Source organism: Chrysochloris asiatica, unplaced genomic scaffold, assembly GCF_000296735.1.
Source record: "Chrysochloris asiatica unplaced genomic scaffold, ChrAsi1.0 scaffold00006, whole genome shotgun sequence".
NCBI lineage: Eukaryota > Metazoa > Chordata > Mammalia > Afrosoricida > Chrysochloridae > Chrysochloris > Chrysochloris asiatica.
The window spans coordinates 11671460-11685807 of NW_006408524.1; the positions used below are offsets into that span (position 1 = coordinate 11671460).

The 14348-nt window shown below is 39.9% G+C and overlaps 1 protein-coding gene across 1 annotated transcript in view; it reads right to left on the reverse strand.

Moving 5' to 3' along the window:
• The window catches only part of NME8 (NME/NM23 family member 8), a 94694-nt gene that overhangs the window by 36731 nt on the left and 43615 nt on the right, over window positions 1-14348 (reverse strand). Inside the window, exons 9-10 of the mRNA XM_006832265.1 lie at window positions 13605-13789; window positions 4998-5170 (exon numbers count right to left, since the gene is read on the reverse strand). Of these exons, the coding sequence (XP_006832328.1) occupies window positions 4998-5170; window positions 13605-13789 (358 nt within the window). The remainder of the gene's footprint in view (window positions 1-4997; window positions 5171-13604; window positions 13790-14348) is intronic.

Sequence of the window (14348 nt, forward strand, 5' to 3'; positions counted from 1 at the left end):
GGTCTTTAGTCCATGCTGAGTTGGTTTTTGTATAGGGCATGAGATAAAGGTCTTGTTTCAATCTTTTGCATATCGCTTTCCAGTTCTGCCAGCACCATCTGTTAAAGAGACTGTCTCCTCCCCATGCAGTGTACCTATGTAATTTGTTGAAAATCAGTTGGCTGTATGTGGATGGGTTAATTTCTGGATTCTCAATTCAGTTCCATTGATCAATATATCTGGCATTGTATGAGTACCAGGCTGTTTTGATCACTGTAGCCATGTAGTAAATTTTGAGAGAGGCCTCCAACCTGGTTCTTTTTCTTAAGCAGTGCTTTGCTTATCCTGGGTCTCTTTACTTTCCATATAAAGTTTGTAATTGTCTTTTCCATCTCTTTGAAGAATGTTGTTGTAATCTGGATTGGGATTGCATTATATGTGTAAATTGTTTGGGGCAGTATTGACATTTTCACGATGTCGAGTCTTCCTATCTAGGAACATGGTATGTTCTTCCATTTCTGTAAGTCTCTTTTGGTTTCTTGTAGTAGTGTTTTGTAATTTTCTTTGTATAGGTCCTTTGTTTCTCTGGTTATGTTTATTCCTAAATATTTCAACCTTTGGGTGGCTATTGTAAATGGTATTGCTTGACTAATGTCCTTTTCAGCACTGTCATTGTTACTATAAAGGACTCCAACTGATTTTTGTTTGTTGATCTTACACCCTGCCACTTTGCTGAATCTTCCAATGATGTCTAGTAGCTTTTTTACTGAGTCTTTGGGGTTTTCTACATATAGGATCATATCATTTGAAAATAGAGTTTTATTTCCTCTTTGTCAAGTTGGATGACTTTAATTTCCCAATCTTGCCATATGGCTCTGGCTAAGACTTCCAAAACAACATTGAATAGGAGTGGTGACAAAGGGCATCCTTGTCTGGTTCCTATGCACAGATGGAAGGTTTTCAGTTTCTCTCCATTGAGAGTGATGTAGGCTATTGGTTTTGTATATATGCTCTTGATTATATTGAGGAATTTCCCTTCAATTCCTACTTTGTTGAGAGTTTTTATCAGGAATGGATGTTGGATTTTGTCAAATGCCTTTTCTGCATCATGAATCCCACTTGATCATGATGTAATATTATTTTGATGTGCTGCTGGATTCTGTTGGCTAGGATTTTGTTGAAAATTTTTGCATCTATGTTCATAAGGGATATTGGTCTATAGTTTTCTTTCTTAGTGATGTCTTTCCCTGGTTTAGGTATGAGAGTTATGCTTGCTTCATAAAAAGTATTAGGAAGTTTTCCATCCTCTTCTATATTCTGGAATTATTTAAGTAGAATTGGTGACAGTTCTTCCCTGAATGTTTGGTAGTACTCACCCATGAAGCCATCTGGACTTAGGCTTCTTTTGGTTGGGAGTGTTTTGATGACCTGATCAATTTCTTCTTTTGTTATGGGTCTGCTCAAGTTTTCTATTTCACTCTGTCTAAGTTTAGGTACATCGTGTTTTTCTAAAAATGTATCCATCTCTTCTAATTTTCTAATTTGTTTGAGTACAACTCTTCATAGTATTCTGTTATTATCCTTTTGATTTCATTTGGTTCTGTTATGATATTGCCCATGTTGTTTCTAGTGCAAGTTATTTGTGTCTTCTCCCTCTTTTGTTTGGTTAGTTTTGCCAATGGTTTGTCAATTTTATTAATCCTTTCATTGGGTGCGTAGGTATTTATTATGGTTACGTAGTCTTGCTCAACTGATCCTTTGATCACGAGATAGTGTCCATCTGTATCTCTTATGCTGGTTTTTGTCTTAAAGTTTACTTTGTCAGAGATTAATATTGCCACTCCTGCTTGTTTATTGTTGTAGTTAGCTTGGTATATTTTTTCCATCCTTTAACTTTTAGTCTTTTTTTGTCTTTGTGTGTAAGGTGTGTCTCCTGCAGGCATCATATTAAAGAGTCCTGTTTTCCTATCCGTTCTGCCACTCTCTGTCTCTTCACTAGTGCATTCAATCCATTGACATTCAATGTAGTTATTGATTGTTGTTGTTGTTAAGTGCCTTCGAGTCGGTTCCGACCCATAGCGACCCTGTACAGGGTTTCCGAGGGTGTAAATCCTTACGGGAGTAGAAAGCCTCATCTTTCTCCCGCAGAGCAGCTGGTAGTTTCGAACTGCTGACCTTATGGTTCGCAGCCCGATTCGTAACCACTACGCTACCAGAGCCATCATGTTAATTTTTTAGTAGTGCTGTTCATTATGCCTTCTTGTGCTGAGTTTGTGTTTTTTGTTGGTTTCTTTTTAGTTTTCATGTTTGTTTGTTCTGCTTGGAAGTTCATTTTCATGGTAAGTTGTGAAGTATTAACTTTCTTTGGGGCTACCTTATAGTCTATTAACTTTTTCCTCCATTTAAGACCATCTGTTGTATTCTGTAATCTACCTGACCTCCTCACCGCCTGTATCTCTGTTCCTACATTTTTTTTTCCTTTTTTGACATTGTTATTATTTTGATCTCCGGTTGGCCTCCCAGCTTCTTTGAATTCATTGTTGTAATTTTGTCCTATTCCGGACTCTGCTATTCGTCTGAGTTTTAGGTGGTGTTGCCACGCCTGTCAATCTCTGGTTGTTGTCTGTTCTTGTTGGTTTTCAGTACAAATAACTCCTTTTAGGATGTTTTGAAGTGCTGTTTTGGCTTTGACAAAATCTCGTAACTTCTGTGGATCATGGAATGTTTGACTGCATCATCATATCTGAATGACAGTTTTTCTGGATGGATGATTCTTGGTTGGCAGTTTTTTATTTTAGGATTTTGTATATGTCTCCCCATTGCCATCTTGCCGGCATGGTTTCTGCTGAATAGTCAGAATTTAATCTGATTTGCGTGACTTTGTAAGTAACATTTCTCTTTTCCCTGGCTGTTTTTAGGATTCTCTCCTTGTCTTTGATTTTGGAGAGCTTGATTATGTGTTGGTAATTTTCTTTTGGAGTCTATCCTTCCTAGGGTACGTTCGGCTTCTTGAATGTTTATCTTCTTATCTTTCAAGATGTTAGGGAAATTTTCTTCCAGAATCTTTTCAACTATCTCCTCTGTGGATTTCTCTGATTCTTCCTTTCCAAAATGCCAATAATTCTTAAGTTGTTCCTCTTCATGTTATCCAGCATGAATCTTAGACTCTCTTCAGTTTTTTTTTTTTTTTTTATCCTTTTTTCTGTTTGCTCTTCTATCTTAGCAGTATTGAGAGATTTGTCTTCCAGATCACTGGTTCTGTCGTCCATCTCTTCAATTCTGCTCCTTTCCCCTTTCAATATCCATTGCTGACATTTTATTATTAATCATCTGTACCTCTTTTTGCAGGTTTTGAATTGCTTCCAATGTTGTATCAATCTTGTTTGATTGCTTTTGTAGTACTTTCCTGGCTTCTTTCTTTTCCTCCACCCCTTTTCAGAGCAGTTGAATTGATTTCCATATCTTCCTTCTCAGGAAAATTCAAAACCTGCATTTCCTCTTCTGAAAAGCCTTTGTCTATCTCTAGATCATTTGTCTCAGTTACTCTTTTCTCTTTTGGGACATGTTTTGATATTTTTGTTGTGTTTTGTTGGTCATTTCTAGTAGTTATGTGGGTTTTTAGTGCTTAAATGGATGTTTGCTGCTGTGTTATTAAGGTTACTGGGTGCCTCCTGGTGGATATGACCAAGAGATAGGCTTCCCTTTTCACATATAATGCTTAGCAGCTGTTATTGGCTCTTGTCTCAATGGTGGAATATTATGAGGTATGCTTGTACATTGGCTATATGGCCATGATTGCTGACTCTTCTTAGGTAATGTAGGGAGAAAAAGCTCCCACCTCCAGGAAAAATGTGTGGTCAAAAGACACAAAAGCAGAAGCAATATAAAATCAGAGACAAAAACCACCATTGTGAAACAAAAATAAAACTGTGGCCGACTGGTCAGTTGCCTTGCTTCACAGACAGTGTGTATGCACCATAGAAGCCTCCAGTAGTGGGTAGGGGTGTCCACTCTCTCAGGCCCCTCCTCTAGTCACTACAGTAGAGGTGCACAGATAGATACTGAGAAGTTAATGGGAGAAAGATTGCCTACTATTTTTGTCTCTGAAGATCAGTTAGATATTTGTGTGTGCACAGCACATTTCTTGAAATAGTTGCATCTTTTTATGTTGGGGTTTTACAGATTGTTCATATGGTTTTTCTGACAGGCCAAACCTGCTTTTTTTCTTGCTGGATAGGCAGGAGTAAAGGGTCCCACACAAGTTAACTTTAGGGCTGGGACCCACAGACAGAAGGCAAAAGCAGTAGCCAAAGAATTTGCCCTTGGACTCATGGGGCTCTTTCTTTCTCTGCTGTGGGAAAGCTGTGGTCTCAACCCTAGACTTTTTTGGGGGTGCACACCCACACTCCTGAAGGCACCTGGGCTGGGCAAAGAAGGCACGACAGAGAAAAGGAGGAAAAATTGTGTAGAATCCCCCCACACCTCCTTTTGCAAGTATCATTGCACCACTTTTAGTGCTGGTTCCCTGTGCCAGTCTGGCTCTAGGCCCACCCTCTGACCTCTGCCCAGGTGGGATAGCTGCAGAGGGAGTCCTGTGTCTTGGCTGATTCCTAAATTGCAAAATTTTCCTTTATGCTGTGATTTCCCACTGACTTATGTGGGAAATCAACACCCTAAACATTATGCTAGATCCAGAGCTCTGGTGCTGCTCTGTGACAGCAGCTTCTCTGGGTTTTCAGCCCCCTTCCCCAAGGAGCCTGTCCTACTTGACTCTGTTCTGCTGCCACCCAAACTGGAAGGCTTCCTTTCTTTCCTTTAAGGAGCCCTGATGGTGTTGTAGGAGAAATACTAGACTTCTAACCACAAAGTTAGCAGTTCAAACCCACTAATTACTTCATGGAAGAAAGATGAGGCTTTCTGCTCTTGCAAAGCTTTATAGTCTTAGAAACCATATATAGTGTCACTATGAGTCAGTGTCGATTTGATGGCTGTGGGTTTTGTTTTGGTTTTGTTCTTACCTTTATTTTCTTTAAAGAGGCCTGGTCTAATTAGTGCAAGTATCTTTTCCAATTTCATGCCTTTTATTTTTTCAAAATCAGGGAAGAAGATATCAATGAACTTATTATCATTAATTGAATTCCCAACATCACAAAACTGAGATATTTGTTGTCTTTCCAGATACTCTTGTAAACTGTAAAAATCCAAAATATAATGTAAGATTACTATAAAATGATGTTTAATAAACATTCAAACAAATAAGACTTCAAACGTATTAATAGATAAGTTGGGGGTTCAAAAAACAAAACAAAACAAGAAATAGTGGAATTTCAAATAAAGATCAGTTGGATATATCTATCATGCCTAAGAATATGGTATTTAATTCAGCCATTTGTATTGGATCACTCAATTTAAACACCATTTACCTGATATCATGTATCTTTTTCATTTTCTGAGAGGATAAACAAATACCAAGACAAATGTCTTATTTATAATAAAATACACATCTTTCTCTTTGTAGAAACTACAGGTAGTTTTTATTTTTACTTTTAATTTTGTCTTTGAACCAAAGGCTATTTGTAGTACAATCCATTTTGTATTTCCAAATAGCTAAGATGTTTTTGGTCTTTTATTATCTATTTCAAATTTTATTGGATTGATAAGGAATGATAATCATCATTTTAAAAAAGACTGTTAAAGTTTTCTTAGTGAATAAAACATTCATCCTTTCTTGTAACTGTTGAATGGATATAAAAAAATGTCACTTACAAGTTTTATGAAGATTTGAGGTTGTGGATATAAATATATTTGTATATTATTACATGGTGATGGTGGTGTGCTGTGGAGTCAGTTCTGACTCATGGTGACCCTGTACAGGGTTTCCAAGACTGCAACTCTTTACGGGAGCAGAAAGCCTCATCTTTCTCTTGTGAAACAGCTGGTAGTTTCAAACTGCTGACCTTGAGGTTAGCAGGCCAATTCATAACCACTACGCTACCAGAGCTCTTTATATCATTACTATAGATAATTATATGTAGTTAATGAATAAATATTTTTCATTACTGTATTTTCATGTCTAAGCAATGTACTAAGATCTCCCACAGTAATATTTTTCCCATTTCTCCTTATTTTTTCTTTATATATTATATCAGTTGGACATAATTTTTCGTATTATTATATTTTATATTATTATATATATTTTATATTTTTTTCACTGTGTTTTCTTCATCAAGTTTAACACTTTACACATTCAATTCTAGTACTTTTGTTCTTCCCTGACTATGAGTCCTGGTGCAGTGCTATGGGGTAATGCAAAGGCTGGTTTGAACTGCAAGCTGATTCAAGTGCACCAGCTGCTCCTCAGAAACCGTATACAGGGTTGCTATGAGTCAGAACTGGCTAGATGGCACTTAGCAACAACAACATTTCCTTTTATGGAGTCCTGGTATAATGCTGTAGGATAAGCACCAGATTTGTAACTGCAAGGTTGTTGTTGTTAAGTTGTTAAGTGCCGTTGAGTCGATTCCAACCCATAGCGACCCTGATCAGAGTTTCTGAGGCTATAAATCTTTACGGGATCAGAAACCCTCACCTTTTTTCCACGGAGCAGCTGGTAGTTTCGAATTGCTTACCTTGCGGTTTGCAGTCTGATTCATAACCACTATGCTACCAGAGCTCCTTTGGTTCAAAGCCACCTACAACTCCTTGGAAACCCTATACAGGATCCCTTTGAGTTGTTGCAATTAGCAATAATGGTTTATTTTTCTACCATCTCTTTATTTTTATTTCTCTTTCTGTGTTTCTGGCAAACAGAATATAGATGAGTACAGTTAGGGAAAAAAAAAAATTATTAGTTAAAAAAGTTTACAATTTACCAGAAAGTTGCAAGACTAGGACAATGAACTTCCCATTACACTTTTAATCTAGGTCCATCAACTGTTAATGTTGTTTTTCTTTCTCTCTCTGTCTTTCTCTGCTATGCCACTCTGTGTGTGTGTGTGTGTGTGTGTGTGTGTGTGTGTGTGTGTGTGTACTGGGGTCAAAACCATTTGAAAGTAAGTTAGAAACATCTTAGCCAAAATGCACAAGCACGAGTACTTCAGGAAATTTTACATTGATATAAACTATTATCTTAAATCATTCATAATCAAATGTCATCAATTTTCCAATTCTCTCCTTTATATAGCAACCTTTTCCCCTTTCCTTAATCGAGAACCATGCATTGCATTTAATTGTCTTGTCTCATAGCCTCCTTTACTCTAACAGTTCCTCAGCTGTTTTTGTCCTTCATTATGCTAATAGCTTCGAAGGGTCCAAGCCAAATGCTTTGTAGTGTCTCTCATTCGGGATGCACTCAACAGTTTTCTCAAGATTAGATTAAAATAGTGAACGGTTGATAAGAAGACTTCCTCAGGGATATTGTGTCCTTGATACTACACACTTGTTTCTAAGTGCCATCAAGTCAGTTCCCACTCATAGTGACCAACTGCCGACTCTGTAATCCAGCACTTTATCCTAGGCCTCCTGGTGTGGTGCTCTGCAAAGTCAGTTTGAATTGCAAGGTCAGTGGTTCAAGCTCACCAGCTGCTCCTTGGAAATCTTATACAGGATCACTATGGGTCAGAACCAACTAGACGGCACTTAACAACAACAACAACAAGTTTACCCTACAATTCGACACTAGGATTCCTACAAGACACTTTATTCTTGTTGTTGTTGTTAAGTGCCACTGAGTCTGTTCTGACTCATAGCAACAACAGATAAGAACCGCTGACTTTGCAATTCAAACTGACCTTGTGGTCCAGTGCATTAACCCACAGCACCACACCAGGACTCCACAATATCATACTTGTTGTTGTTATAAGTGCCAACAACACACTAGGTGGTGCACAATGCCCACTTTCCTCAGTTTCAGTGATATTCATGTGCTTAATGTGGCATCTCCCAGCTTTCTCTGCTGAAAAGCTACCATTTTCCCTTTGAAACTAGTAAGTTACCTGTGAGAACAAGATTTGAAATGCTGTAAATATGTTTATGCTTGGCAGTAGCGCCCCTTGAGTCTTCTTACCTAAATCAATTACTATGATGATGTTAAAATGGGTTCAGTTTTTGTTTTTTGTTATTTTAACATTATCTGGTAATTTTTAGATTAGGTTAATAAGAGAATCAATGTTTTTATATTTTGTTTTATCTGGAGTCCTGGTGTGGCACTGTGGCTTAATGCGCTGGACTGCAAAGTCGCTTTGAACTGCAAGGTCGGCTGTTCAAGCTCACCAGCTGCTCCTCGGAAACCCTATACAGGGTCATTATGGATCGGAACTGACTCGACAGCACTTGACAACAACAACAACGTTTATATATTACTTTGTTGTTTGTTGTGTGCCGTCAAATCAATTCCGACCCATAGCTACCCTGTAAAGGATTTCCGAGGAGCAGCTGGTGAGCTTGAACCGCCGACCTCGCAGTTCAAAGGTTTTACAGTCTGGCGCATTAACCCACAACGCCACACCAGGATCCGTTTATAAACCTATTTATTTGACATTGTGATCTCTTCTTCTCTTTATTTTTCTGATCTGATCAAGTTGTTCTTTATACTTCGCTCTGTGTGTCAGTTGTGTTGTACCTACACGCCAAGCTAATGTTTATCTTCTTTGACCTGCTGTCATAACCAGACACACATGTTCCAATTCTTTCTTGCACACTATTTCACAATGTTAACACTCCATTTGTACTCCCTTTTGATAAAAACTTCATTATCTTCTCCTGTCTCCTCATCTTTTATATGTTTATACTTATCCTTGACATTTAGGGTTTTATGTTCTTGTTAAGTGCCATCGAGTCAGTTTTGACCCATAGCGACCCTGTTCAGGGTTTCCGAGGCTGTAAATCTTTATAGGAGCAGAAAGCCTCATATTTCTCCTATGGAGTGGCTGGTAGTTTTAAACTGCTGACCTTAAGGTTTGCAGCCCAATTCGTAACCACTACACCAGGATATGCCAATACCTGTGATCTTTACATCAATCCAGGCTGGAACACTATAAATTCTTTTAGTTAACAGACTAATGTCTTTTTTTTTTCTTCATCCAAAGAAATATTTATTCTCTTATTTGCTGAATTATAACCCCTTTGCCTTCACTGTTTTCTCTGTATGGCTTTTCCCTCCTTAGTACATTAGGTCTCTAAGTTACAGCCCACAGATTGCTCACTTCTGCTCTTGTGATTTCTTTCCTATTTGGTTTGTCCATTTTTGCTCTGATCTATCCTTTTTGTTTTGTTTTGAGCTGTTTCTTGCCTCTGATCGTCCACATTGGTAATTCAAGTCTCAAGTGACTATCAGACCCTCTAATTCTCCTCCAAATTTCTAGTTCAAATCATGATTTCTAGAACTCTAATTAGAAAGCAATTTTTGAATATGTGTGTGGCTCTATGGGTTAAGCACTGGACCACAAGGTTGATTTGAACCACAAGGTCAGCAGTTCAAACTCTCCAGCCACTCCTTGGAAACCCTATGCAGGGTCACTGTGAGTCTGAACCAATTCGATGACACTTAACAACAACAATGTATTTGTAACTCCAGCATCATTAATATTGGTATTATTTAAGCGATTTGTTTGTCTCTAACAGTTCTCATTCACTGGGCATTGTTGTGAAGCTCTGTCTCTGACTGCTAGTTCTCCCTTGTTGTTGTTGTTAAGTGCCATAGAGATTGAGTTGGTTCAGACTCCTAGTGCCCCTTTTTAGGGTTTCTGAGGAGCAGTCGGTGGGTTTGAACCATCACCTTGTGGTTCAAATCAACCTTGCAGTCCAGTGTTTATCCTGTAGTGCCACACCAGGACTCCAGTCTGTCCTATGTGAGTAGAAATTTTCTTTGTTGACTGGAGTCCTGATGTGGCACTGCAAGGTCAGTTTGAGGCTCAAGGTTGGCAGTTCAAACCCACCAACTACTCCACGGAAACCCTATATAGGGTCCCTATGAGTTGGAATGGACTCAAAGACACTTAACAACAACAATTGGAGTATTGGAGTCCTGGTGTGGCACTGTGGGAGAAAGCACTGGACCACAAAGTCGGTTTGAACCACAAGGTTGGCAGCTGAAACTCACCAGTTGCTCCTTGGAAACCCTGCACAGGGTTGCTCTGAGTGGGAACCAAATCTAAAGCACTTAACAATAACTGGAGTATTATATGGAGGAACTCCTAAAGGTAGGAGGGGTAACGTGGCCTCTAGCTATGGACTGTGCTGTAGAAACCCTCAAACTGCCATTCCTTTGCACGAACAAGTAGAAAAATCCCAGAGCACTAGGCTTTGAGGACAGGGAATTCAGCTATCCCACTCTGTGTCATTTTGGCATTTCTGGAGTCAGTGAAAATCAACCTCAACCTTTCTCTTGGACATCTCAAGTCTGTACCAGCTCTTCCAAGGGTCTGTGATCTTTCTCCAGGTTCTTGTCTCCTGAGCTCAGATTTTTCCTACAGGCACACATCTAGAACTTTGTGGAGAAAATACCATAGCATTTTCTCCTATCATTTACTGAGGACTATAGAAGGAGCTCTGGTAGCGTAGTGGTTACGAATCGGGCTGCAAACCTTAAGGTCAGCGGTTCCAAACTACCAGCCGCTCCGCAGGAGAAAGATGAGGCTTTCTACTCCCGTAAAGATTTACACCCTTGGAAACCCTGTACAAGGTCGCTATGGGTCGGAACCGACTCGATGGCACTTAACAACAACAACAACAATACAGGGCAGAGGAACATGTTGGCAGTCACTTGCATGGAGAAAGTTCCCCACCATGTCATGTGGGTTCACAAACTGTGAGCAATTGTCTCTGCAGGGATAACCAATCTGACAAAGACCGTGGATTCTGCTGCCTTGAACAGAGCTTATTATGTTCCTGGAACCGATTGCTGTTGAGTCTCACCAACACAACTCCAAGTAGATGTGTGCCCCACAGGGCTTTCAATGGCAACGACCTTACAGAAGTCGATTCCCAGGCCTTCCTTCTGAGGTGTCTCTGGGTGGGTTCCAAGTACCTGTCTTTTAGTTAATAGCCAAATGCTTAACTATCCTCACCACTTAGAGACTCCATAATGTGTATAGCAGGGGCCATGATCTACAATGCTTTTAAGTTCAGTTCAGGCCCACGCATCAAGCCTCAGAAAGCAGGATGTCTTGAGTTGAGGGGAGAGGGTGGGAATAAAGGTTAAAAGTAAACAGATGTATAAATTAATCTTGAAAGCTCTGTCCTTCAATTTTTTAGGTTTTAGAACCCTCTACAAAGGAGTTCTGGTAGCATAGTGGTTATGAATGAGGCTGCTAATCTCACGGTCAGCAGTTCGAAACTATCAGCTGTTCCGTGGGAGAAAGATGAGGCTTTCTGCTCCCGTAAAGATTTACAGCTTTGGAAACCCTGTAAAGGGTTGCTATGAGTTGGAACCGACTCCACAGCACATAGCAACAACAACACAAGAGGTCAGAGAGATGTGTACTGAACCTGCTGAGTCCTGCTTCCAGAACAAGAAATATAAAAACTTCATTTATAGACCAGTACCATTCCATGCTGCCCTCTTGTGGCCATTGCTCAGGATAAACATGAGCCAAAGAAAAATGGAATCACAAGTTTAGGAAGACGTAGTCCTGGTGAGGCAGTGAATAAAGTGCTTGACTGCTAACAGAACGGTTGGCAATTTGAGCTCACTAGTCACTTCGGTAGCGTAGTGGTTGCGAATCGGGCTGCGAACCGGAAGGTCAGCAGTTCGAAACTACCAGCTGCTCCGAGGGAGAAAGATGAGGCGATCTGCTCCCGTAAAGATTTACAGCCTCGGAAACCCTATTCAGGGTCGCTATGGGTCGGAACCGACTCGACGGCACTTAACAACAACAACTCACTTTGGAGTCCTGGTGTGGCGCTGTGGGTTAATGCGCCAGACGGCAAAGCCGTTTGAACTGCAAAGTCGGCGGTTCAAGCTCACAAGCTACTCCTTGGAAACTCTGTACAGGGTCGCTATGGGTCGGAATCAACTCGACGGCACTTGACAACAACAACAACAGTCACTTTGTGGCAGAAAAATGTGGCAGTTTGCTTCCTGAAAAATCACAACCTGGAAATCCCAGGAGACAGTTCTAGTTTGTTCTGTAGTGTGTCAGAATCAACTGTGTGTCAGAATCAGTCCTGTGTGTCAGAATCAACTCTACATAAATGGGTTTGGACTTGAAGTTTAGGAAGAAAATGTTGCAGATTTTGCCAGATAACATTTACACATCAGAGGAGGCAAGATGGTGGACGAGGCAGAAATGCTACACAGACCTTCTACAACAAAGATCATGGACAGCCAGATGAAACAGATGCAGATGAGAGTCCTAGAATGCTGACCTTCAGATGAAGGGTTAGAGAAGTAGACTGAATGCTTACTAAGATAGGAAGCTTTATGCAGCAAAAAAAAAAAAAAGGAGACAGGCTGGTGACCCGAGCTGACCTACCAGATGCGGCATAGCCAGCCATCTTAAGTCTTTGTGAGTGGCTTCAGAGACAAGACAGCATCCTGACATTACAGAAACATACTGGCAAATCGCAGAGATAAATTTATTATTAAGGCAACAAAGTTCTGGTGATTCCCAACTAGAAAATGCTGTGATAATTAACTGCCTCACAGGAGGAGACATACACTCTGAAGTCGCAAGTTCCTGCTCATCCACTTTCATGTCAGTCGCAGCTCTGACAACTCTATGTCAAATTATTTGGGTATTCTGAGTCTTCAGAGAAGTATAAGGCACAAATGGTAATGTATAAAAACAGCATGATACAAAGACATATGCTCATTATAAAAAACAGAATTTGAGAAAACCATTTTTCAAAGGTATGTAACCAGTCATTGTTGTTGGTGTTAAGTGCATTTGAGTCAGCCTAACTCATAGTGCTCTTGTATAGGGCTTCCTAGGAGTGGCTGGTGAATTTGAATCACCGACATTGAATTTCAAACTGACCTTGTAGTCCAGTGCATTATCCCACAGTGCCGCACAACTTGGTGGTGGTGGTTTTGTGCCTTGGAGTCGGTTCTGACTCATAGTGACCCTGTACAGGGTTTCCGAGGCTGTAAATCTTTATGGAAGCAGAAAGCCTCATCTCTCTCCCACGGAACAACTGGTAGTTTCGAACTGCTGAACTTAAGGTTAGCAGTCCTATACGTAACCACTACATCACATCACTTAGTTCTCAGCAATTTTAAACTACTAATTGCCCTTAGTAAATCAGCAGGCGATGTTTTGATGTCCTTTAGTGTACAAGAGATGTAGAAGTGAGTTGGGGGACACGAAAGTAGATACTGGATTGGGAAGGATCATGAATGGTCCCAATTAATACCTCTAGATCCAGACTATGATGCCAGATTGGTGTGCTCAGCTTTAGAAATACATGAACCAGCAAGGAAAATTCTTTCCTCTCTAAGCCTCTTGACATAAACTTTCAGGGTAATTCCAGCCTTGCTGAATATACAGTAATAATAAGTAGACTGAAAGAAATAGTTGGGTCTAATCATACAATTGCTTTGACTTAGATTTTGAGTTATTTGAATACTATTTTTCATTACTCAGTACACACTGCAGATGTTAAATTTCTTGGTCTAGAGTTGTTACCTGTAATCCTTCTTCATCTTTTCAGATGTGACCTTTTCTTCCAGCTCAGGGTAGTCTTGAGATGGTTCCTCAGCCTGAGTTTCTGATTCAGTTTCCTCAAAGGGAGCCTGTTGATTTTCTTGCGAGATAACTAGAATGGAACTTAAGCCACTGGTCATAAATGCAACAAAATCTTCAAATTCAGGCTACAAATTAAAATGAGAGACTGTTTAATTCAAGTTCTTCAACTGGCTGAACCAAATGGCAGTACTACCCAAGTCAAATGAAATGTATCCTTTCATAATACTTCTGTTACAAACTTCTTTTTAATAAATACATTTTTGAAGAATAGATGTTCACTGATCGCAGGATTGATTGTAATTATAGTCTGATCACGTGGTTCTCAAACTTTAGTGTCCATTCTAATCATCTACAGTGTGTATTAAAAGATTACTAAAGCCCAATCCCAGAGTTTCTGAAGATGTTTGGGATGGAGCTCAGGAATTGGATTTCCTTAGAAAAAAATTCCAGGTAATGATGACACAACTCACCAATCTTTTCCTTTTTCATGCGTTGAAGCTGGGGTATAGAGCAGGGCTTTGAACAGGTTCTTTCCAGTTTGACTCCCTGTTGAAAATTGACATTTCTACCCCAGATAGAAGTTCTGGTAGCATAGTGGTTACGAATTGGGCTGCGAACCGCAAGGTCAGCAGTTCGAAACTACCAGCTGTTCTGTGGGAGAAAGATGAGGCTTTCTGCTCCCGT